Source organism: Lontra canadensis, unplaced genomic scaffold (genome assembly GCF_010015895.1).
Source record: "Lontra canadensis isolate GAN:19392208 unplaced genomic scaffold, GSC_riverotter_1.0 scaffold98, whole genome shotgun sequence".
In the NCBI taxonomy this organism is placed as follows: Eukaryota; Metazoa; Chordata; class Mammalia; order Carnivora; family Mustelidae; genus Lontra; species Lontra canadensis.
Window position 1 is genome coordinate 6,132,949 of NW_022631092.1, and position 24,271 is coordinate 6,157,219.

The 24,271-nt window shown below is 38.1% G+C and overlaps 1 protein-coding gene across 2 annotated transcripts in view; it reads left to right on the forward strand.

The window, feature by feature from the left end:
• DNAL1 (dynein axonemal light chain 1) overlaps positions 1–22,847 on the forward strand; it is a 34,232-nt gene extending 11,385 nt beyond the window's left edge. For both annotated transcript variants that reach the window (XM_032837295.1, XM_032837294.1), the window contains 5 exons: positions 2,766–2,821; positions 3,907–3,962; positions 15,871–15,997; positions 18,177–18,317; positions 22,449–22,847. In XM_032837295.1, the coding sequence (XP_032693186.1) occupies positions 2,766–2,821; positions 3,907–3,962; positions 15,871–15,997; positions 18,177–18,317; positions 22,449–22,489 (421 nt within the window). In that variant the 3' untranslated portion in view covers positions 22,490–22,847. The remainder of the gene's footprint in view (positions 1–2,765; positions 2,822–3,906; positions 3,963–15,870; positions 15,998–18,176; positions 18,318–22,448) is intronic.
• Positions 22,848–24,271: the final 1,424 nt, after the last annotated feature.

Genomic DNA, 24,271 nt, shown 5'->3' on the forward strand with positions numbered 1-24,271 from the left:
CTTATTTTCTAAATACTCTATGTACTTTTTAGCAAGCTTCTGTGACAAATTTGAGGCAGTTCAACCATGACACCTTGTGACCATGCTCTCTGGCAGCAGTGTCTCTTCTCAGAGCTGTAGAATATTGTAGAAACACCTGGGGTTCTTTCTGCTTTCTCCACCTTGTGTGTTTCGAAGTGTAGTGCACTGACTACCAACATAAGAATCTCCTTATACATGAGATAAGCCCCATCCTAATTTACAGAAACAAAATAGCTACTGATGAGATCTAGGAATCTTTTTTTTTCCCTAAGAGTTTATTCATTTATTTGACAGAGACAGTGAAAGAGGAAACACAAGCAGGGGGAGTGGAAGAGGGAGAAGGAGGCTCCCCATTGAGCAGGGAGCCTGATGTGGGGCTCAATCCCAGAACCCTGGGATCATAATCTGAGCCGAAGGCAGATGCTTAATGGCTGAGCCACCCAGGTGCCCCAATCTGTATTTATAATAAGCAACTTGAGTATCTCTTAGACACATAATTTGTGAACCCACGCATTAGACTAGTATCTGTCTTTGGAATGAAAGGGAAAAGCAAACATACTTCGTTATTGTATGCAACTTGTCCTTTATGATGACAGCACAGTGTATTATATAAAATTCCATCTTGGATTTTTTTTTTTTTTTTTGCTTCAAAAGCATGGCTTCAAAGAGCACTGTTTCCAAATGGTCAGATATCTTTTTATCGTAAGGCCATCTCCAAGGCAAATATTTGAGAAGGTTTTGTACCTAGTACCACAGTACTAGGAAGCGGCTTGGAAAGAGTCAACCTATTTGTATTTTTGCTGACAATCTCTTTGGGCAGGTTGCCTAGACACCAATTAAAGAATTCATCCCCAATCACATTCCCAGATTTAAGGCATTTTCCACTTGTAGTAGTCAGGAGTTGGGGATTATTGGAAAATATACAGATTTGACCAATAACTTACACTGCACAGTAGTTGCTTTTATTAAAAAGAATGAATAATTCTTCTTCAAGTCATATCAGAAAGGATAAGATCACATGTTTTAGAGTCAGTTTTGGAGGGATTTAAATTAGTCTCTGCCCCTTTCTGGCTATGTAATATTGGGCAAATTGCTAAACATCTTTGTACCTCAGTTTACTCATTTGTAAAATACAGGTGATCATAATAGTACTTACTTCACAGGATTGTTGTGATGGTTCAAACAGTTTATGTAAAGTACTTGGAAGAGTACTGAGCACAGATTGTGTTCAATAAAATTAGCTTTTATTATATTTTTTGCATGAAGTAAACTAAAATATTAAATGTTTTTGTCAAGAAAGGATGACTAATAATAAAAAAGAAAGAAAAGAAGGGATGACTAAGAATGTGTAGTTATGTCCCTGTACAATATTTTTTTCTTTTCTTTCTTTTTTTTTTTGGTAAGTAGGCTCCACACCCACTGTGGAGCCCAATGCAGAGCCTGAACTCATGACCCTGAGATCAAGACCTGAGCTGAGATCAACAGTCAGAGGCTCAGCCAACTGAGACACCGAGGCACCCCTAAATTATTTTTTTATATAACTGAATTATGAGTAGAAAAAATCTAGACAAATATATACAAACCATTAAAAGTAGTTCTCTCTGGGGAAATCTGTGGAGTGGTTAGGATTACATATGGCTTCCTCAGTATTCATTTCTGAATGATTTAACACACAAGCAAACAAATATCTTCGTACATGCACATATATAGTTCTGCTTTTTTTTTTTTTAAGATTTTATTATTTATTTGAGAGAGAGAGCATGAGAGGAGAGAGGTCAGCGGGAGAAGCAGACTCCCTGCCAAGCAGGGAGCCCAATGTGGGACTCGATCCTAGGACTCCAGCATCATGACCTGAGCCGCAGGCAGTTGCTTAACCAACTGAGCCACCCAGATACCCTATAGTTCTGCTTTTTATCAAAAGGGATCATATAAAATGTATCGTTCTGCTAGGTGGTTTTCAACTTGAGTACACATCATGGACATCTTCCCAAGCTGGTATCTGGAGCCCAGTTTCATTTGTATTAGTGACAGCATAGTTTTCCATTATCTATCCCTCAGTTGCTAGATGTTTACAGATTTTTCCCCATTTTTTTGCTATTACAATAATACACTAAATAATCTAGCTTATAGGTCTGTTGGCATTGGTATTAGCATTTCAGTAGGATGTATTCCTAGAAATGAATTACTGGGTCAAAGAACACATGCATTTAAAAAATTTAATAGGTAACACCAAATTACCTGCAGAAAGTTTTTTTTAAATTTTCTGCAATAAATATGTATTAACTTCTGTAATCAGAAGTGGATTGATTTCAAATGAGGATTGATTTCAAAATGAAAGAATACAGGGCTCCTGGGTGGCTCAGTAGGTTAAAGCCTCTGCCTTCAGCTCGGGTCATGATCCCAGCGTCCTGGGATCGAGCCCCGCATCGGGCTCTCTGCTCAGCAGGGAGCCTGCTTCCCCCACTCTCTCTCTGCCTGCCTCTCTGCCTCCTTGTGATTTCTGTCTGTCAAATAAATAAATAAAATCTTTAAAAAAAAATGAAAGAATACATGCCATGTCTGAGAGGGAAAAAAAGGATTCGGTGTAAAAAGAAAACATGACTTAAATGTTATCTTGTATGGGCACTTGATTAATTCCTGATACAGAATTTATTTATTTATTTATTTATTTATTTATTTATTTTTCTGATATACCACTTAAAATTGTTTTGTATTAATTCAAGTTTTCCTTTGTTCTTTTTAAGGAAGCTTTCACTGTCTACAAACTGCATTGAAAAAATTGCCAACCTCAATGGCTTAAGTAAGTGATCCACAGTAACAGATGGTTCTTGGATTTTCTCGTTTTGGGAATAAACATTCCAGAGACACTATGTAATCCCAGAAACTGGCACCTGTTTTAACCACAGTAATTGTCAGGTGGCAGAGAGACTATATCAACCATGTGTCTTAAATGTGGTCATCCAAAGAACATTAGAACACAAGATCTGAACATTTTAAAGACATTTTAAAGCTTTCTTAGAGTTAGAATTAAATGGAAGAATTAGATTTTTTAATTATAAATTTTTCAAATCTGTCTTGTGTTTAATACTTGTAATATTTAAATTTTAATTCCTCACCATCATTGTTTTTGTTATCCTCCTTATCTGTCTTTTTTTTTTAATTTTTTTTTAGATTTTCTTTATTATTTGACAGAAAGAGACACAGCGAGAGAGGGCACACCAGCAGGGGGAGTGAGAGAGGGAGAAGCAGGCTTCCCGCGGAGCAGGCAGCCCGGTGCAGGGCTGGATGTGGGGCTAAATGCAGGGCTGGATCCCAGGACCCTAGGATCATGACCTGAGCCAAAGGCATGATATGAGCCACCCAGACACCCCACAAATAAGCATTTTTAAAGCAAATCACAATCTAACTCTTTAAAAGTTTGAAAGCAAAAGATTTTAAAATACTAATTCATTTGATTTCACTTTTAATCCTTTGTGGAGTGAGGCAGGCTATACATAGATATGTTCCTATTTTCTAATGTGAGTCCTTATGCTATAGTAGATTTGAAATATATATGCTTCCAAATTTAAAGTTCAAATCTTCTTTACTTATTTTATCCCTGAAGTATTTTTCCTAGCCAGCAATTTAAAACCATGCTTTCAAAATAGCTGACCATTTGTAAATTTCATGTTGTCATGATGTGAAATTATAGTTGTAGTGTTTACCTTCAATGATAAGTAAGTCAATTTCCTACTTGAATACCACTTTTTATTAATACAGCCTTTCTTACTCATTAGATAAGTATATTTATTATATAGTTTATTAACCACTTCATTATACTAGATTTACAACAGCTGTAATATGATTCTCATAAACAAATAACTGTGTTTTTTTTCCCCACTGCAGAAAACTTGAGGATATTGTCTTTAGGAAGAAACAACATAAAGAACTTAAATGGACTGGTAGGTTGTTATTTATTTCTTTAAAAAAGCATGCACTTCTTTCCTTAATATACAAGCAATATTTGTCCATTGCAGAAACTTTACTAAATAGAAAAGCAACTATGAAAGGTACCTACAGATCACTTACAGTTTAAATATTGGTAACTTTTTTTTAAAGATTTATTCATTTATTTGAGGGACACAGAGTGTGCAGGGGGAGGGGCAGAGGGAGAGGGAGAGCTGAGGTGGGGCTCAATCGTGACCCTGAGCACGACCTGACCCAAAACCAAGAGTTGGATGCTTAATTGACTATCCCACCCAGGCACCTCATAAATATTGCTGACATTTTGATTGTCATCTTTCTTGCATTTTTTCCTATTCTTTGATGTAGAAAATGAAACCATACTATACATATTGTTTTGGATCTTTTATTTTTTTTACTTAATATGTAAAGATGAATTTTTTCATGTTATTCATTCATTTAACAAATTCATTTGGTATATTTCCTGAATGCCTACTTTAAGCCAGGTGCTGTTCTGGGCATCAGAGATACAGAAAAATATGAAACGAAGTCCTTGCTTCCCTAGAACTTCTATTACAGTAGAGGGAGGCAGACTAGAAAATATTTGTAGAGTACATAAGCAATAGATTATATAATGTGGGTGGTGATGAAGGCAATGAAGAAAAACAAAACATACAAAAGCATGGGTGGATGTAAGCTCTAGATAGTGAGGACGTAAGCTCTAGAACTGACCAAGGGACTGGTGTTCCCAGACTGAGGTGGGACAGCAAAGGTAGATGTCCTGAAACCGAAGGTACTTGATATGATTGAGTAAGATCAGAAGAGTTGAATGAGGTGGGGGCAGGGGGAAGTTGTCCTCCCTGAGGTAGGAAGCCAGGAACCAGGCCAGATGGGGCCTAGTAGGTCATAATAAGATTTTGGATTTTTTTCCCAAATGGCTTGAATAGTCATTGGAGGTTTTTGATCAGAGGATGTAACTTAAGTTGTTCTGTTTTTTTTTTTTTCTTAAAGATTTTATTTATTTGAGAGAGCATACCTGCGTGTGCACATGCAGGGGGAGGGACAGAGGGAGAGGAAGAGAAGCAGACTCCCTGTGGAGTGCAGAGCCTGTCCCAGGACTAAATCTCATGACCCTGAAATATGACCTGAGCCGAAATCAAGAGTTGGACACTTAACTCACTGAGCCACCCAGGTGCCCCGTAACTCAAGTTTTTAAAATAATTTTCAACCATACCCTTTTTAAATAACAGCGTAATATTCTGTTTTACCGATGTACCATAATTTAAGTCAGTTACTTATTAGTCATTGTTTCTAGTTTGGAGTTGTTATCATAATGCTATTATAAATCTCCTTTTAGCTATATTATTACACATATCTGTGAGTAATTCTTTGGATAAATTCCTTGAAATGGAATTGCTGGGTCAAAAAGTATAAATTTCTTTTAAGGCTTCTATATAGCACATTATCAGGTTATCCTTTGGAAAGTTTGAAACAATTTATATTCCTACCAATAATGTATCAGGGCTCCTATTTCCCCTTACCAAACTTGGGCATTTAAAAGTTTTAAGTTTTTGACACTGTATTTTATTCGTATATTTATTGCCCATTTGAATTTCCTTGCAAAGAAGTTGAGATGAAACAATACTGTAAAACTAGGCAATTTCAGGAATGACAAAGCCAATGTCTTTTTCTTGTATCTGTTCCCCAAAAGACAAATTTTTCAATTTATTATAGATTTTATGTGTTTATTTTAGACAGAGAGAGAGAGTGAGCATGAGCAGAGGGTAGGGGAAGTGGGAGAGGGAGAAGCAGACTCCCCACTGAGCAGGGAGCATGATGGGCTCCACCCCAGGACCCCGGGATCATGACCTGCACTGAAGGCAGAGGCTTATCCACTGAGCCACCCAGATCCCCCAACAATAACTTTTTTTAAGTGTTTATTGTTAAATAATTTCTAAACAGGGGTGCCTGGGTGGCTCAGTGGGTTAAAGCCTCTGCCTTCAGCTCAGGTCATGATCCCAGGGTCTTGGGATCGAGCCCCGCATCGGGCTCTCTGCTCAGCAGGGAGCCTGCTTCCTCCTCTCTCTCTGCCTGCTTCTCTGCCTACTTGTGATCTCTGTCTGTCAAATAAATAAATAAAATCTTAAAAAAATAATTTATAAACATTCTGAAATTTTATTTTATTTATTTATTTTTTAAAGATTTTATTTATTTATTTGTGAGAGAGAGCGAGAGAGCGAAGGAGTGAGCACAGGCAGGCGGAATGGCAGGCAGAGTCAGAGGGAGAAGCAGGCTTCCCCACCAAGCAAGGAGCCAGATGTGGGACTCGATCCCAAGACACTGGAACCATGACCCGAGCCGAAGGCAGCTGCTTAACCAACTGAGCCACCCAGGCATCCCAACATTCTGAAATTTTAAAAAAGATTTTATTTTTATGTATTTTTCAGAGAGAGAGAGAGAAAGAGAGAGCACAGCAGGGGGAGGACAAGCAGAGAGAGAAACAGGCTCCCCACTGAGCAAGGAGCCTGATAGTGGGGCTCCATCCCAGGACCCTGGGATCATGACCTAAGCCGAAGACAGATGCTTAACTGACTGAGCCCCGCAGGCATCCCAACAGTCCGAAATTTTTTTTGACTCTGGCCTTCTCCTCTCAGTCCCCCAGCAAGTCTAGCTTGTGCTTCATAAGAACCAGCAGGGACAAATCTACAGAGCTTCTCGACAATAAGCTCACCAAACGGACAGGCTGAAGTGGCCGTGCCCTTGTTGCAGAGGCCACTGTAATACCTGAACAGGAGGCAGTGTTCAGAGTTGTGATTTTGGAATGATCTTGAAATGTCTTTACCTACCCACATGAAGTGTTACGAAAACTTACAAAATACTTGGAAATTCTTAGAGATTACATTCTGGAGTTAAATAAAAGAAGTTTTCTCTCTCAAAATAATGACCAGTAGATGAACTGTGTGCTTGCTAGTTGGATGTGATAAGTGAAATATAGGATTAAAGGCATGTGTAGAGATATTATCTAGCTGAACCATCACTTGCTTAGAGCTCTTCACTTTCCATAGATTTCTATCATACCACCCAGCAGTTTTCTTCCCAGGGTGTGTGTGTGTGTGTGTGTGTGTGTGTGTGTGTACATATATGTGTATGTGTATATACTATGTATACATCAAACATTTTCCCAATCCATAAGTTTTACTACTTATACATAGACGAAAGGAAAATAAGTGCATAGGGATTCCGATGCCAGGCTTCAGGCAGGTTCACATACTAACTGATTTATTCACCTAGACACACCAGCCTCAAAGCATGAATTCACATAGCTGCCTCCGTAAGTTACAGATGACTAATGTGTGAAACCTGGAATGTTAAATCAAAGGAACGGAGTCCATTTAAAAGGACCCTGAAAGCTAACAAGGTACATTGCAAGCCCATTTGTATATGTGATCTGGCCTCTGCCTCCCTTTCAGATCTCATTCCAGGTTACTCTTCCTAGTTGGTAATCTACAGACACTTGTCAGTCTCCTCCTTGAACACACCAAGTCTGTTCCCACCTGAAGACCCCTGTACTTGCTATTTCTTCAGCCTTATCACCTCTGTTACTTTGGATTTCTTCATTACTGGCCTTCACACTTCTCCTCCACAGAAGCGTCCCAGCTGCCACATATCTAAAAGTTGCCCTCTAGGCAGTAACTCTCACCACTTACAGTTTTCTTCATCTTCCTTGTTATTATCTGAAATTTTCATTGGTTTATTCTCTGTCATGTCACGCACACACACACACACACACACACACACACGAGTCCTAATGAGTACATTAGTTTTGTTTATCGCATCTATGTCAGTGCTGGATATGTGTAGTAGGCACTCTGTAAATATTTACTGAGTGACTCAATGTGTTCCTAATTATAGAAACTATTAGGTTACATTTTTAATTCTAAGAGTAATATACGTTAATTATAAAAAACAAATCAGGCATTACATAAATACATGAAATACACTTTGAAAGTCTTTCCTCTCTATACCTATAGATATCTGTGTGTGTGTGCGTGTGTATGTGTGTGTGTATATATATATATATATATGTTATATATGTTTGTACTGATAGTATACAGGCCATATTTTTTCTGCTTTTTCATTCATCAGTATATCAGGGATATCCTTCCATGTCAAAACTTGAAGACTTAGTGTATTTTTTTTAAGATTTATTTTATTTATTTGAGGGAGAGCGTGTGCTGGAGGAGGGGCGGAGGGAGAGAAGAGGGAAAGAAGCAGACTCCTCAATGAGCATGGAGCCCAATGCGGGGCTCGATCTCACAGCCTCGAGATCATGACCTGAGCCAAAATCAAGAGTGGGATGCTTAACCATCCAGGCACTGCAATGCATTAACATTTTCTTTAAGGATTGCATTTATTTATTTGAGAGAGAGACAGATAGAGATCTCACACAAGTTGGGGGGGGGGTGGGGGCAGAGGGAGAAGCAGACTCACGGCTGAGTAGAGAGCCTGACACGGGGCTCAATCCCAGGACCCTGGGATCATGACCTGAGCCCAAGGCAGACACTTAACTGAGTCCCCAGTGCATTATTTTTTTAATAGCTTATAGTTTCACAGTTCCAATATATAACAATGCATTTATTCCTTATACTGCTGAATGTTCATATTGTTTTTTTGAGGAAGGGGTATCTTTTTTTTTTTTTTTTACTATTACAAATCATGCTGCTGTGAATATCTTCACACATATCCTTCAACAGTTATTTGAATGTTTATATAGGCTAGATTGCTGTAAGCAGAAATGCTGAGAATATTTGTGTGGATTTAAATTTTTGGTTGGTACCTCAAATTGCTCTTACAATGCTAGTGCCAGTTTCTGCTTCCATCAATGGTATATGGGTGAGGATTCTCCCCTCCACCCTCAGTATCCATGAGTATTATGCCTGTTTTTAATATGGTAAAATATGATAGGCAAAATGGAGTATACTGGTGTTCTTGTTGTTTTTTTTCAAAGATTTTATTTATTTATTTGACAGACAGAGATGACAAGTAGGCAGAGCAGCAGGCAGAAAGAGAGGTGGAAGCAGGCTCCCTGCTGTGCAGAGAGCCCAATGTGGGGCTCGAGTCTCTATCCCAGGACCTCAATCCCAGGACACTGGGATCATGACCTGAGCCAAAGGCAGAGGCTTAACCCACAAAGCCACACATGTGCCCTGGACTGCTGTGTTGTTTTAATCTGTATTCTCTAGTTCTGATTTTGAACGTCCTCCTATATCTTTGTTATGTATGTTTCCTCTTTTGGAAATTGACCAAATATAGTTGTTACCCATTTTTCTATTGGCTTTATTTTTTTCTTATTGAATTCTAATCACTCTCAATATTTCTAATATCCATTGTTGAGAATATTATTACTATTATTGTTGTTAACATTTATTATCTATGTAACAGACTCTTTATATGCATTGTCTCCTTTGAAATTCACAGGTAGATAATGTCCTCATTTTAAGATTAAAAAAAAAATCCTCATTTCAAGATAAAGACACTCAGTCTCAGGTAGTTATGTGAAGTGCCCAAGTGTAGTGAGCAGACACTCTTAAACACTATTGCTGAGGGCCGTCTGGGTGGTTCAGTGAGTTAAATATCTGACTTCCGCTCAGGTCATGATCTCAGGGTCTTGGGATGGAGTCTTGCATTGGACTCTCTGCTCAGCCAGGAGTCTGCTGCTCATGCTGCCTGCTGCTCTCCCTGCTTGTGCTCTCTCTTTCTTTCTCTTTCTCTGACAAATAAATAAATAAATAAAATCTTTAAAATAAAACAAAACACTGTTGCTGAGACCAGCAGTTTGTAGTAGCTGTCACAGTCTTCAGTATGGTTTTTTTTTTAAAGATTTATTTATTTATTTATTTATTTGAGAGAGAGAGAGAGAGAGAGAGAGATCACAAGCAGGCAGAGAGGCAGGCAGAGAGAGAGAGGGAAGCAGGCTCCCTGCTGAGCAGAGAGCCCGATTCAGGACTTGATCCCAGGATCCTGAGATCATGACCTGAGCCGAAGGCAGAGGCTTAATGCACTGAGCCACCCAGGCCCCCAGTATGTATTTACTTTTTCCCAGCTATTCCACATCTAAGAGTTTTTTTTCATGCTCATGTATATGGGCCAAGATGTTAGACCAAATATATTATTTGCAACATAGCTTGTATAAAAAGCTGCAACACTCTAGGTGTCTGTCAGTTGTAGACTAGCTACATTAAATAAATAAATAAATAAATAAATAAAATAAATAACATATCAAGGGGAAAATGAGGAAGGACTTACCTATACATGGTGGGTAGAATAATTTTCAAGGTATATTGTTAGGTGAAAAAATAAGCAATGTGTAGATAGATAGATAGATAGATCTGTATATAATATTTCTGGTGATAGCTGTTACCTCTGCAGAAAGGAAGAGGTGTGAGATGTGAAACGTTTTTCTTTTTATGCTTTTTTTGTAGTGTTCGGGGTTTTTTGTTTGTTTTGGTTTGTTGTTATTTTGTATGTTACTTTTTATTCAAAAAACAAACTAATGATTCCCCCCTAAAATACAAGCAAATATTTGTTTACCCATGTTTATAGCAGCATTATTCACAATAGCCAAAAGATGGAAGCAACCCAAGCGTACTTCAATGGATTAATAGATAAACAAAAAAGAAAATGATGGAAGAGTGGCAGAGGGTAGGAGGAAGAAGGTGGACAGGGTGGAGGACTTGGCCAAGATAGTCAAATCTAGGCAATCTGATTGCAGATTCCACACTTCAATTTAATGCAAAGAGTTTTAAGATTTTTTTTTAAGATTTTATTTTTAAGTAATCTCTACACCCAACGTGGGACTCACACCCACCTTCTGAGATCAAGAACCACATGCTTTTACGACTGAGCCAGCCAAGGACCCCAGTTTTCAGAATTATTAAATGTATTTTCTCTTAGTTTGTCCCTTGTCTTTTTACTTCATTTGTAGTAGCCAAGTGGAATTTTAGAATTTGTCAAATTTATTCATCAAACTTTATGACTTCTATGTTTTGTATCTTATATAGTAGTTCTTCGAGATTATAAAAATAGTCACATTTTCTTCTAGTACTTCTATAGTTTTTTTAAGTGTAAAATTTTAAATTTATATGTTTAGTCCCTCTGGAGTTTATTTTTATATATTTCATTAGGTAGGTATCAAACCTTATTTTTTTTTCCTTTAAATGGTTAGCCATATATTGAAAAAATCTCTTTTTCCCACTGTATGTGCCACCTACCAAACTCTGTGTATGCATGAGTGGGTTCCTGGATGGCCAACTTTCTATTTGTTGTTTTACTTATATACTCCAGCTCCAATATGCTGGTTTAGTTTTCTTTAGCTTTATAATATATTTTGATATCTGTTTGGATAGGTCCTCTTTCTTTGTTCAAAGTGCTTGTTGGCTTTTCTTAAATATTTACTCTCCAAGAGAAACTTGAAAATCAGTTTATCAAGCTCACAAAAATAAATTCCCATTGGAAGTCTTAGAACTACATTGAATTTATAGATTGATTTGGAGAAAATTGATATCTTTTTTTTTTAGATTTTATTTATTTATTTGACAGAGATCACAAGTAGTCAGAGAGGCAGGCAGAGAGAGAGGAAGGGAAGCAGGCTGCCTGCTGAGCAGAGAGCCTGATGCGGGGCTCGATCCCAGGACCCTGGAATCATGACCTGAGCTGAATGCAGAGGCTTTAACCCACTGAGCCACCCAGGCGCTTGAAAATTGATATCTTTATAATAATGAGACTTCCCTTACAGGCAGATTTATTCAGATTTTTTTATGTCTTTTAGTAGAATTTTAGTTTTAGTTCCTGTAAGGCCTGTACACTTCTTACAAAAGTGTATTCCTGGGGCGCCTGGGTGGTTCAGTCGTTAAGCATCTGCTTTCAGCTCGGGTAGTGATATTAGGGTCGTGGGATTGAGCCCCACATTGGGCTCCCTGCTCTGCAGGAAGCCTGCTTTTCCTTCTCCCACTCCCCCTGCTTGTGTTCCCTCTCTCCCAGTCTCTCTCTGTCAAATAAATAAATAAAATCTTTAAAAAAAATGTATTCCTAGATAACTTATAGTTTTTGTTGCTATGATGAATGAGGTAATTTCTCTCTAATCACTTCCTGTTTATAATATAAAAGCTATTTTTTGTATATTTATAATCAATTGCTTACAAACAGCTCTTAACTGTTTATGAATCAGATCTTCTTAAAGACTTCTAAGCAAAATTGTTATCTGAATTCATTACTTTATATCAAAAGCAAACACTAATAATCATCATCATCATTTTGTGTGGTCCAAAATGGAGGTTTTTATAGCACTTCATTAAGCCCTTCCCATTCCTACAACTTCCAATGTAATACTATTTATGGAAGACACTTTTTTTTGTTTGTTTGTTTTCAATACTTGTAATTTCATACTTTGTTGACCTCAAAGAATCATAAACTTTAATAGCTGAAAGGGATCTAAGAGAACTTCTTGCCCAACCTCCTCATTTCCTTTCCTTTTTTTTTAAATTGTGCAAAATACACATAACATAAAATTTACCATGGTAACCATTTTTAAGAGTACAGTTCAATGGTATTAAGTATATTTGTATTGTTGTACAACCATCAATGCTATCCATCTCCAAAACTCTTTTCAGCTGGTAAAACTGCACTTCTGTACCCACTGAACAATAACTTCCCTGTCTCCTCCCTTCAACTGTAAAACCCCATTCTACTTTCTGTCTGTGTGAATGTGACTACTATATGTACCTCACGTAAATGGAATCATACAGTACTTGTCTTCATGTGTGCTTATTTCACTTGGCATAATATCCTATTTATGTGTAGCATGTATCAGAATTTCTTTCCATTTTAGGGATGAATAATATTCTTTTGTATGTATATACCATATTTTGTTTTGTTTATCCATTCATCCATCAATAGATACTTGAGTTGTTTCCACCCTTGACTATTATAAACAATGCTGCTGTGAACATGGGTATCCAAGTATCTCTTCAAAACTCTGCTTCCAGTTCTTTTGGGTGTATGCTCAGAAATGGGAATTCCAGGATGCCTGGGTGGCTCAGCTGGTTAATCGTCTGCCTTCGGCTCAGGTCATGATCCCAAGGTCCTGGGATTGAGTCCTGCATCAGAGTCCTTGCCAAGCAGGGAGCCTGCTTCTCCCTCTGCCCACCACTTCCCCTGCTTGTGCTCTCTCTCTCTCTCTCTCTGGCAAATAAATAAATAAAATCTTTAAAAAAAAAAAAAAGGGAATGGGAATTCTAGATCACATATTTTTAATTTTTGGAGGAACCACCAAACTGTTCTGTAGTATAGTAGCTGTACCATTTTACATTCCCACCACTATTGCGCAAGGGTTCCAATTTCTTCCTATACTCGCCCAACACTTGTTATTTTCCATTTGCCTGATAATAGCCATCCTGATGAGTGTGAAATGGTATCTCAATATGCCAACCTCCTTATTTTACAGAGTAAGAAACTAGGAGGAGGAATGATTTGTTCACATGCAGAAGCAGACCAGTTTGCTAAGTACCTGTTTACTCAATGTCCGGTTCTCCAAAGAGCCAGTGCACTTAATGACAGATTTCACTGAACTGATCTACACCAGTTTAGGCAGGTTTGCTGGTTCATAGTCACCAGATTGCTTTCCTAAAATCTTATCATTATTACCTACATAAAAGTATATAGAAAATTGTGTTTCAACACCTTGAAAATTTTTAAGGTTTTATTTAGTCTTAATGTACAGCTGTTTCATCTCAGCTGTGTTTCTGTCAGTCCATCTTTGTAGAATGTCAGTTTCATAATTTAGACACTAATCACTTCTCAAATGATTAGAACACATAAAAACAGTAATCTAATTGAGCTGGTTAGCAAATCCTTCCATTTACAGAAGTACAATAGATAGTGGAATAGATTGAAAATGATTTGAAAGAACTATGCTCTGGGCATCCCAAATCTATACATTTGTGAGTCAGTATACATAAGAAACTCTCATTCCACAAAGTCATATTGCCAAGCAAAGAAAAGTCCCCAAGCGCACTGCGATTCAGCAGTGGTAAAACAGCTACATCCAAATGGCTGAAAACTAAACTAAAACTTAATTAGTACTTGGATGAATAAAACATCACAGACATCTTCAAAAGTTATCCTAGCTAAAGAAATTTCTACCCTATCTAAAATGAATTGCTGTAATTTATAAGTAGTTGAACAGTTTTTCAGCAGATCAGTGAAAGAGTAAATTCAACAAATTGGCTCTTGGAGAACTGATCCAGCTGGCTATGTGAAATTGACTGAGAGTCCTCACTCGCACACGTAAAACAAAACTAAGCAGCAGAACCCAGAATTGAGCCTAAATCTTCTAATCCATATTTAGTCAGTGTTTTTCCTGCTATCTCACACTTTCTAAATTGGAGACATGAGATGAATGGAGATGCGGTGAGATGAAAATGTACACAATACGTTTTCAATTATTTGAAGACTGATTGCCCTCTTCTGAAAGATAGGCTATATTAGGTCCTTTGGGAGAAGATACCAGAAAACTATTAGATGAGGGGGTTTGGTTAAATCACAAAGTTCTGATATATGAATGAAGTTGAAAGTTCAAAGTTGAAACTATGATGAATTGTGGGAGTTGGGATGACACACAGACTAATTCAGGCCACTCCCTTCTTGGCTTCCCCCTGCTTCCACCAGTACGGAAAATGCATTAAGGATATTTATCCAGGGTACACTTATTTTCTTTGGGGGTCTTTGAAGGGAAAATTACCAGGACGTAGACCTAGGCCCCACGGTCTAGATGTTACCATGTGGTTGTAGGTAAATTATTTTGGGATAAGAGGGAATTGAGCATATAATTGATCCTGCATAGCACTTTTTTTTAGTGGAGGGACAGGCAAAGAGAGAGGGAGAGAGAGAATCCCAAGCAGGCTTCATGCCCAGCATGGAACATGATATGTGACTTGATCTCACAACCCTGTGATCATGACCTGAGCCGAAATCAAGAGTAGGGCACTTCACCGACTGAGCCACCCAGGTGCCCCTCTTTTCTTTTTTATAAAGAGAAATAATCATTATATTTGTCTTATGTCTATAAAGGAAGGAAGAGTCTTTGTACCACCATTGATTAATCTAACATTTGAGATCCAGTATGATCTTTATACCATAATGGAAAGCCTGTGGGTTTTAAGCTGAATTTTATACATCAAAATAAGAGGAAAAATAATAAAATAAATTTTGGTTATTTTATATAAATAAATAAAGTAAGAGGAATTGATGAATAGTGGATGGTTAGATGGACAGATATGTGATAGGAAAGGGATAGTAGAATGTTAATGGTAGAGTCTGGGTCATAGATGCATAGATACTTGTTGTAAGATTCTTCCAACTTCTTGTGTTTGAAAATTTCTGTAGTAAATACTGAAACAAAAAAAACCCTGAAATTTAGACCTAGCTTTATTATTTGATAACACTGTGATCTTAGAAAATGCCTTTAAGCTCTCTATAATAGAAATCAAGTAACCTGCTTTGCCTATCTTAAATGTTATAAGGATCAAATAATAAAATGGACAGGGAAATAATTTGAAATCTATACAGTTCAATAAAAGTGATAAAATATTGCTGTTATTTCCCCTTTTGATATTTCAGTAGCTATTCTTAGATCAGTTTGAAGAGAGGAAGAAAATGTTGTACTTGCCTTTTTAATGAGAAAAAAACCTCCCACATTGCCTTCAGCTCTCCTGCTAGTGGCCAGGTGTGTTTCAGTTCACTCTGAAGGCCATTGTCTTTATGTTTATAAGAAAGGGGACAGAGGAAAAGTTTTTTAAAAAGCTTGATGTTTAAAAATAAGCTTGTAAACCAAATTGCTTTCTTTTTCAGGAAGCAGTAGGGGACACATTAGAAGAACTATGGATCTCCTACAATTTTATTGAGAAGTTGAAAGGGATCCATGTAATGAAGAAATTGAAGATTCTCTACATGTCTAATAACCTCGTGAAAGACTGGGGTAAGCTGAAGCTGGCTCTTCACTGGCTCTTCTACCTCCTATATATGGAAAATATCCCAAATAGAGAACAAGATGCAAAATGGGGACATTTCTTTATATGCACACAGGGTTCCAGTCTTTCGGCTGAATGCGTGAAATTTACATTTAAATATTTACTTAAAGTGATTATAATTGAATAGATCCTGGTCCTATTCATCATGGAAAAAAATTACTGTCCAAAAGCTGAATGGAATCAGGTTTTGTTTTTTGTTGTTGTTGTTTTTTTTTTTTAATTTTTATTTATTTGATACAGAGAGAGAGAGCACAAGCAGAGGGAGCAGCAGGCTCTCCACTGATCAGGGAACCTGATGCAGGGCTCGATCCCAGGACCCTGCAATCATGACCTGAGTCAAAGGCAGCCGTATAACCGACTGAGCCACTCAGGCATCTTGCAATAATCTTAAAGTCTTTCTTTCCGGGGTGCCTGGGTGGCTCAGTGGGTTAAAGCCTCTGCCTTCAGCTCGGGTCATGATCCCAGAGTCCTGGGATCGAGCCCCACATCGGGCTCTCTGCTTAGCAGGGAGCCTGCTTTCTCCTCTCTCTCTCTGCCTGCCTCTCTGCCTACTTGTGATCTCTGTCTGTCAAATAAATAAATAAAATCTTAAAAAAAAAAAAGTCTTTCCTGTTTAACTTTTGAATGGAATCAGTTTAAATTTAATAATTCTTGGATGGAAGATGTATTTGCCATCTGTATGACTTCGTTTTTTTTGTTTGTTTGTTTTCTTTTTTCTTTTAAAGATTTTATTTATTTATTTGACGGACAGAGATAGCAAGTAGGCAGAGAGTCAGGCAGAGAAGCAGGCTCCCTGCTGAGCAGAGAGCCCGATGCGGGGCTCAATCCCAGGACCCTGGGACCATGACCTGAGCTGAAGGCAGAGGCTTTAACCCACTGAGCCACCCAGGCGCCCTAACTTCATTTTCTTACAGTATATTATTCATTCAGCATTACTAAAAGCCCTGTTCAGTGTTATGAACTGTGCCAGGCTCTTGAGATACATAGTTGAATAGGACACTGCCCCTGCCTTCAAGGAATTCACAACTTAGTGGGAAAGAGTGGTTTATAAGCTAATAATTATAAAACTGTGTAATGAGTTTTTCCATAGGTGTGTGAATGCAGTGCCTTGAAAATTCAAAGATGAGGGGTACTTGGATGGCTTGGTCAGTTAAGCTCTGGAGTCTTGGTTTCAGCTCAGGTTGTGATCTCATGGTTGTGAGATCAAGCCCTGCAGGGTCTGTGCCCAGCAGGGAGTCTCTTTAAGACTGTCTCCGTCTCCCTCTGCACCTCCACCCACTCTCTCTATATATAAAATAAATAAACCTTAAAAAGAATAATTCAAAGATGAGGGGCGGCTGGATGGCTCAGTTGGTTAAGCTTCCAATCTCGGGGTTGTGGGTTTGAGCCCCACATCAGGCTCCACGCTCAAAGGAGAGTCTGCTTGAGATTCTATGTCTCCCTCTCCCTCTACTCCCTCCCACACACTCTCTCTTTCTCTCAAATAAATGAATATATATTTTTAAATTTTTAAAATTATTTACTTATTTATTTATTTGTTTTGATTTGACAGACAGAGATCACAAGTAGGCAGAGAGACAGGCAGAGAGAGAGGGGGAAGCAGGCTTCCTGCTGAGCGGAGAGCCTGACGCGGGGCTCCATCCCAGGACCTTGGGATCATGACCTGAGCCGAAGGCAGAGGCTTTAACCCACTGAGCCACCCAAGCGCCCCTCAAATAAAAATAAATAAATCTTTTAAAAACAAAAGAACTCGAAGATGAGGGAGTGGGTAGAGACAAAAGCAGTTTGACTTAACCCACACTGATACAGTACAGCATAGAGAAGACCTGTTACTGTCTTTGTGATTCTGAACCTCATCTTCTTTTCTTACCCCATCCTTAGGCTAGGATAAAGATAGAAGAGGTATGTCTTCTTTTTCCTTCCCTTTCAATAATGTCTTCAGAGAATGACTCCATATGGTATAATTTCCCTTACTTTCTTCAAAATCTTAACCAACAAATCATTCTGAACGATTTGTCACAAACTGAGGGTTCTGAATAGTCACAAACACATACTAGAGTTCAACCCCCAAAATTGTAACAGGACAACTTGGCATTTTAATATGGAATGTGTTCCTTGTACTTGTAGCTGAATTTGTAAAGCTGGCAGAATTGCCATGTCTGGAAGACCTGGTGTTTGTAGGCAATCCCTTGGAAGAGAAACATTCTGCTGATGGAAACTGGATTGAAGAGGCCACCAAGAGAGTTCCCAAACTGAAAAAGCTGGATGGTGAGTGACTCTGGGCGAGTTTGGGCCAATGCTTTTTGGGTATAAGGATTGAATTTGTGACGTGGAATAATAAAAAGGAACAAAACTAAAAAAGAAATAGCTTTTCCCTAATCTCCAAAGCCATTTCATTCCATAGGAAATTTTATAGTCCGGGGTCGAGCCAGGGTGAGATGAAAACCTTCTAGCATACTGAGACTGGTATAAGGTCATCCCTAGACCAGGAACTTTTAAGAAAGCTGGTTTTGTTCTCAAGTCAGGTATTATTTTGCAGGATAACTAGACATAAATGGTAAGCAGTCTCTTTTTCACAACTGGACCAAAATTGTAGTTTCCGCTCTACCCCCACCCTCTAATTGTAGTTAACCAATATTTAAGATAGGTGTCAATGTTTGTAGATATCCCTGACTGATTGGGTTCAAGTTCCAGTTCTCCCACTTAATAGCTTTTTCGTTATCGTGCTAGTTAATTAATTTCACCAAATCTTTTTCTTTTATAAACTAAAAACTGGAAATGATAATAGTCCCAGACTTCTCTGGATCTTACCTCCTCCCAGGAAGTCAGGCAAGGATCCCAACTGTTCCAGAATCCACAGACTTCTCTCTTTCTGCCAGCCCAGGGAAATAACCTTTCTAATCTGAAGAGAATCACTATTCCCCTCCTTTATTTCCACATCATTCTGCATGTTCTCACAAACTGTCTTCCAGGAATCTTCTTAGGCCTTTCAAAGACAAAAGCCGGTAAGTCTGACGGTCTTTACTTTCCACATGCCCCTGTAGCAGTGATCCAGAGCCAACTAGGCTACCTAATTGAATGGAGAGAAATAAAAATATTTAGAAGAAACAAATAAGCAATATCCAGCTACGTAATCATCATCATCATCATCCCATGTACCAAATATATATTTGCCCTATTGTCTTTTTTTTTAAGATTTTTAAAAATTTATTTGACAGAGAGAGATCACAAGTAGGCAGAGAGACAGGCAGAGAGAGAGAGAGAGAGGAGGAAGCAGGCTCCCTGCCGAGCAGAGAGCCTGATGCGGGACTCTATCCCAGGACGCTGAGATCGTGACCTGAGCTGAAGGCAGAGGCTTTAACCCACTGAGCCACCCAGGCGCCCTGCCCTATTGTCTTTAGCACCATACCCACACTGACAGTCACATCCAAATCAGAAGGACTTAGCTGTCTGTGGTTGAGGCTTCCTTGTCCCTCAGCCCTTCTCTTCCCTCTTTACCACCCCCACTGCCTTGTCATTCTATCCTTTCTATATTCTTTGTCTCCCTATCGCTCCCCTACTATCTCTCTCAGAGCCTCACTACGCAACCCTTTTATCCACCCCAGCTTACTGCAGTGGTTGTTCTTCAATGGGGCCACACCCCTTCGAAGATATCAGATATTTTAGAATCTCTCGGGAGAGAGTAAAGAGGTCTCTATTGTTTGAAAAATTTCACAGGTGATTCCGGCATGCCTCCCTGGAAGATATTTGCTCATCTGTCCTCCAGTTGAGAATTATTGATGTGAAAAGCTCTTAACTATCTATTTTCCTATACCAGAAAGTTTTAGCAGCTTGACTGACATTTAATTGACACACAGTTAACTGCACATATTTCAAGTGTGTAATTTGTACATTTTGTTATACATATACACCTCTGAAACCATCACCACAATTAAGATAATGAATATATGATGGTGACTATAGTTAATAGTACTGTCTTACAGCAACTTGAAAGTTGCTTAGAGTGGTTCTTAAAAGTTCTCACCACACGCACACACGCACACACACACACAGAAGTACTTATGTAAGGGGATGAATGTATTAACTAACATTGTGGTAATGAGTCCATAAAATACATGTATATCAAATCATCACTTTCATACCTTAAACTTACACAGTGCTATATCAGTCATATCTCAATAAAGCTGAGGAAAAAAGATAATAAACATATGCATCACCCCCAGAAGTGTCCTCGTGCCTCTTTGTAATCCCTCCTTCCTGGTCCTTGCCATCATCCCTCCCAAGGCAATCACTGATTGCTTTCTGTCTCTATAGATTAGTTTGAATTTTCTAGAGTTTTATATCAGTGGAATCATGCAGAATGTTTTCTTTTTTCCTGGGTGCATATGTAGGGGTAAGGTGACATACTTATGGAGAGGTACAGGAATAATTGGGAAGAAGAAAACAGGTTTCTAAGATACTGGTAATGTTCTATTTCCTAAATTGGTGGTGGGTATATAATCATTAGCTTTATTACTCCTTAAATTATTTATATTGCATTTATATGAATGAATATTTCATAATTTAAAAATAAAATTGAAAAAAGGAGGTAGGGACATTAGAGTCTTGAACTTTAGCTTTTTAACGTTCACCTTTGGTTGGATTCTAGAAACCATTTAAAGTCATTTGTCTTCTTTCAGGATTGCATACAGGAAATAAAACCCTTCCCTTAAAACTGGAACAGAACCTCCCCCCACCCCATGTAGACCTTGAATAGACCAAGCCACAATGTAGGCTTTTGGACCAAGTATTGACCTCAAGCCAATCCAAACAGCCCCTAGGAGAACCAGCTTGGTCTACCCTAGTAGAATAGATGAGAACAGAGATAGCTACAGCTGCTCATTTGCCTACTTTTGCTTCTCTTCTGTTGCTTATAAGCAGAACTGGGGAATCTTAAAAAGCTCAAATGAAAAGAATAAGGCCAAATATTAGTGGGACATGGAGAACTAGAACTCTCAGACCTTGCCAGATGGTGATGTAACTTGGTATAACCACTTTGGAAAACTAGCATTATCTATGAAAGCTCTACATACATATCCGTTATGAACCCACTTTTCCTCCTAGCTATATACCCAAAAGAAAAGGATATATATGTTTACCAAATGACGTGTATGAGAATGTTCATAGCAGCACTATTTTAATAGCTATCAATTGGAAACAACCCAAATGCCCATCAACAATAGAATAAATTATGATGTATTCATACAATGTAATATTAAACAGCAATAAGAAAGAATGAACTACAAATTTCGCACAGTATAGATGGGTCATGCAAACATAATGTCGAGTAACAGAAGCCAGACACAGAATGTATATCAATTTCAAAAACAGGCAAAATAACCTGTGGTGTTGGACATTAGGATAGAACATGCTTTTTGTGGGGGATAGTGAACGGAAGGGGCCCTGAGGAAGTTTTGGCGGTTCTAATAATGTTCTCTACCTAATCTGGTGCTGATTACCAGATGTGTTCACTTTGTGTATATTTATTGGTCTGTACGCTTATGTAATTTGTGTACTTTGGATGTTATACTCCAATAATACGTTCACTCTCCCCCTGCAAAAAGATGCTGTGGGGAGTACAGAGGGATGAAACTCTGCTTGCTGACATAAAGAACATAAATGTTCATTACGGAAGGATCACAGAGGAAGAGGCACTGGAATTGGTTTCTTATTAAGGGTGGGGTTTAGATGGAAGGAGAGTTGTGGGGTGGGGGGACATTCCAAAATGGAGGAACTCTGTTGAACAAGGCTCCAGGGGTAAGAGTGTGCACAGTGAGTTTGGGAGACAGTGAATTGATCAGTTTAGCTGGTGCAGAAGGTGACTGTCTGAGGAGTTAAGACAGAACAGTGGATCGAGGTCAAATTGTGGGCAGGCTTCAAATGCCAGTGCTCAGAAATGGGTGGCCCTTGGCCCAGTAACAGCCTGCAGATATGTCCCCCCCCCCAAATTTGTCCCTATTGTTTAATATTTGGGAGAATAATACAAAAATTCAGATTTCTGGCAACACTGGGCTTGTATATTTTATTGTGAAAAATGAAGAATATTTCTTTGTGTTTAACATACAAAGTTTTTTACTGTGGATTGGGCTTTATTTTTCTGCCTGGCACCTGTAACCATTTCATTTGCAACTCTGCATTTGGGGAGCCATATTCATAAGTACTTACATTAATCCATTTGAGAATTTCCCTGAGGGGCTTTTTGGATAATTTGAAATTAAGGAGATTATTTTATAAAATTATTTTTATTATGGCACACTTCCTAGCATCTCATAGCTTCTCAAGTTAATAGGAAAATATTTTCATTTAGAATTTTAACAATCTTTTGAGAATAACCAGAAATAATTTTCTTTTTCATTTTAGGTACCCCAGTAATTAAAGAGGATGAGGAAGAAGATAACTAACACCATGTTTCCTGCTTTGTGTTAACTTATTTAAATGTCATAAGAACAATAGATAAGTTTTGTATAATTGTCTATTTTAAAGATTCTGTGTGGGGCAAAAGGTTCTTCAGATAAAACAAATCTCTCATTCCTTTCTTTTTTTTAAACCTATTGAGTGTTTCTCCCCGCAAACGGTAACACCAACTTCATATATCCAAGTACTTTTTTTAGAAACTCAAATTCTCAATTTTTTGTCTTCAGTCCCAGTTATGTACTATGTGGCCCCGTCTACAAAAGTTTTATAGACCAGTCATTTTTAACAACAAAGAACAACAAATACCGTTCTTTATTCAGCTTGGTTAGGTTTTTGGTTTTTTTTTTTTTTTTCAGACCAGGCATTTAAATATATATACTTAACTTTTGAATCTGTAAACCATCTTTCCTGAAGGTCCATGTCCTTATGACTCAGAAGCACAAATGTGTTATGCCTTTGGTTTAGAAGGCACCACAGTGACAGGAAGGGTTCCTCTTAGAAGAAATACAGAGCAGTCCTAGAACAAAGACTCCCAAAGTCCAATTGGAAAAGCTGTGGTGAAAAAGGAAAAATTAATATCTTGGAGGCCTTATAGCCCATGTTATATTTACTTATTTGTTTTTCTAAAAAATGTGTGCATTGTCAACTGGAATTTAGCTTGTATTTGCATGCCCGGCCACTTGAGTCGCTGTGCACAGTCAGTCATGCTGTGGTCCGGGTCAGTGGTGAAAATGACGGCCATGATAATTCCTTTGACCACTACTGTGGTCATGTTATTCATGTGGACCTGACTTTAGGCACACTTTTTGGTTTATAGTCCCTTATATGTTATATAAGGGAATATATGTAAACAGTAGTTATATTTGAATTCCTAGTGTAAATGTTGGCTATTCATATATATCAAAATTTTCTCCAATAACTTTGTTCTGTTGACCCTCATGGTCATGTTGGGAGAAGTGGTTGCTATAAATAAGGATATAGAACTTAAAAGATTGCATCTGATACCTTTCAGTAGATTAAATTTAGAATCTCAAAATATATTTTTAGAATGTTTCTAAGGTAGACAGCTCTTAAAATGAATTATGTAAGTGATTATGGAGGGAAAAGAGAAGAGATATTTCATTATGGGATCCCAGGCAAATGGCAATATTTTTGAAGATTGCCTTCTCTATGAAGCATGGTAGGTGATTTAACCTCAAAATTGCAAAGCAATAGTTGGATACAGAGCTTAGAATTTGTAAGGGAAAAAAAAAAATCCTTTTGGAAAGTACCAGGTATAGTAGTCAGTAACCAGAGGAAGTTCATAGCAAGTCATGACTGAATCACAGATTGCAGAAAAGAAGTCAGAGGCGCTCTGCCAAATTGTGCCTAAAGTCCCTCAACCAGAGACTGATTCTTATTTCCCCATTTACTTGTGTAAAATCAGTCAGAGGGGAGAGTCATTTTTTTAAAAAAGTGATTGCATAGTCCTAAGTTTCAGAAAATTTCAGCTATTATTTAAGTGGGAATTACATGATTTCTCTGAGTCACTCTGATCTAAAGGGACCACTGCTTTGACAATCAATACTAAGTATAAACAGCAAGAGGAAAAATGAGTCCAACACTTTTTTTAGCTTCCTTTTTGTTCTTCCTCATAATCTGATAGGAAGAAATCTTTACTCTGGCTTATACATTCAAAGCCTCTGGGTACTTCTTTTGTGAACTGTAGACAATGAGTATTCCCCATGGTGATGTTTAAGTCCCCCAAACTAGGAGGGAAGACGATCTTC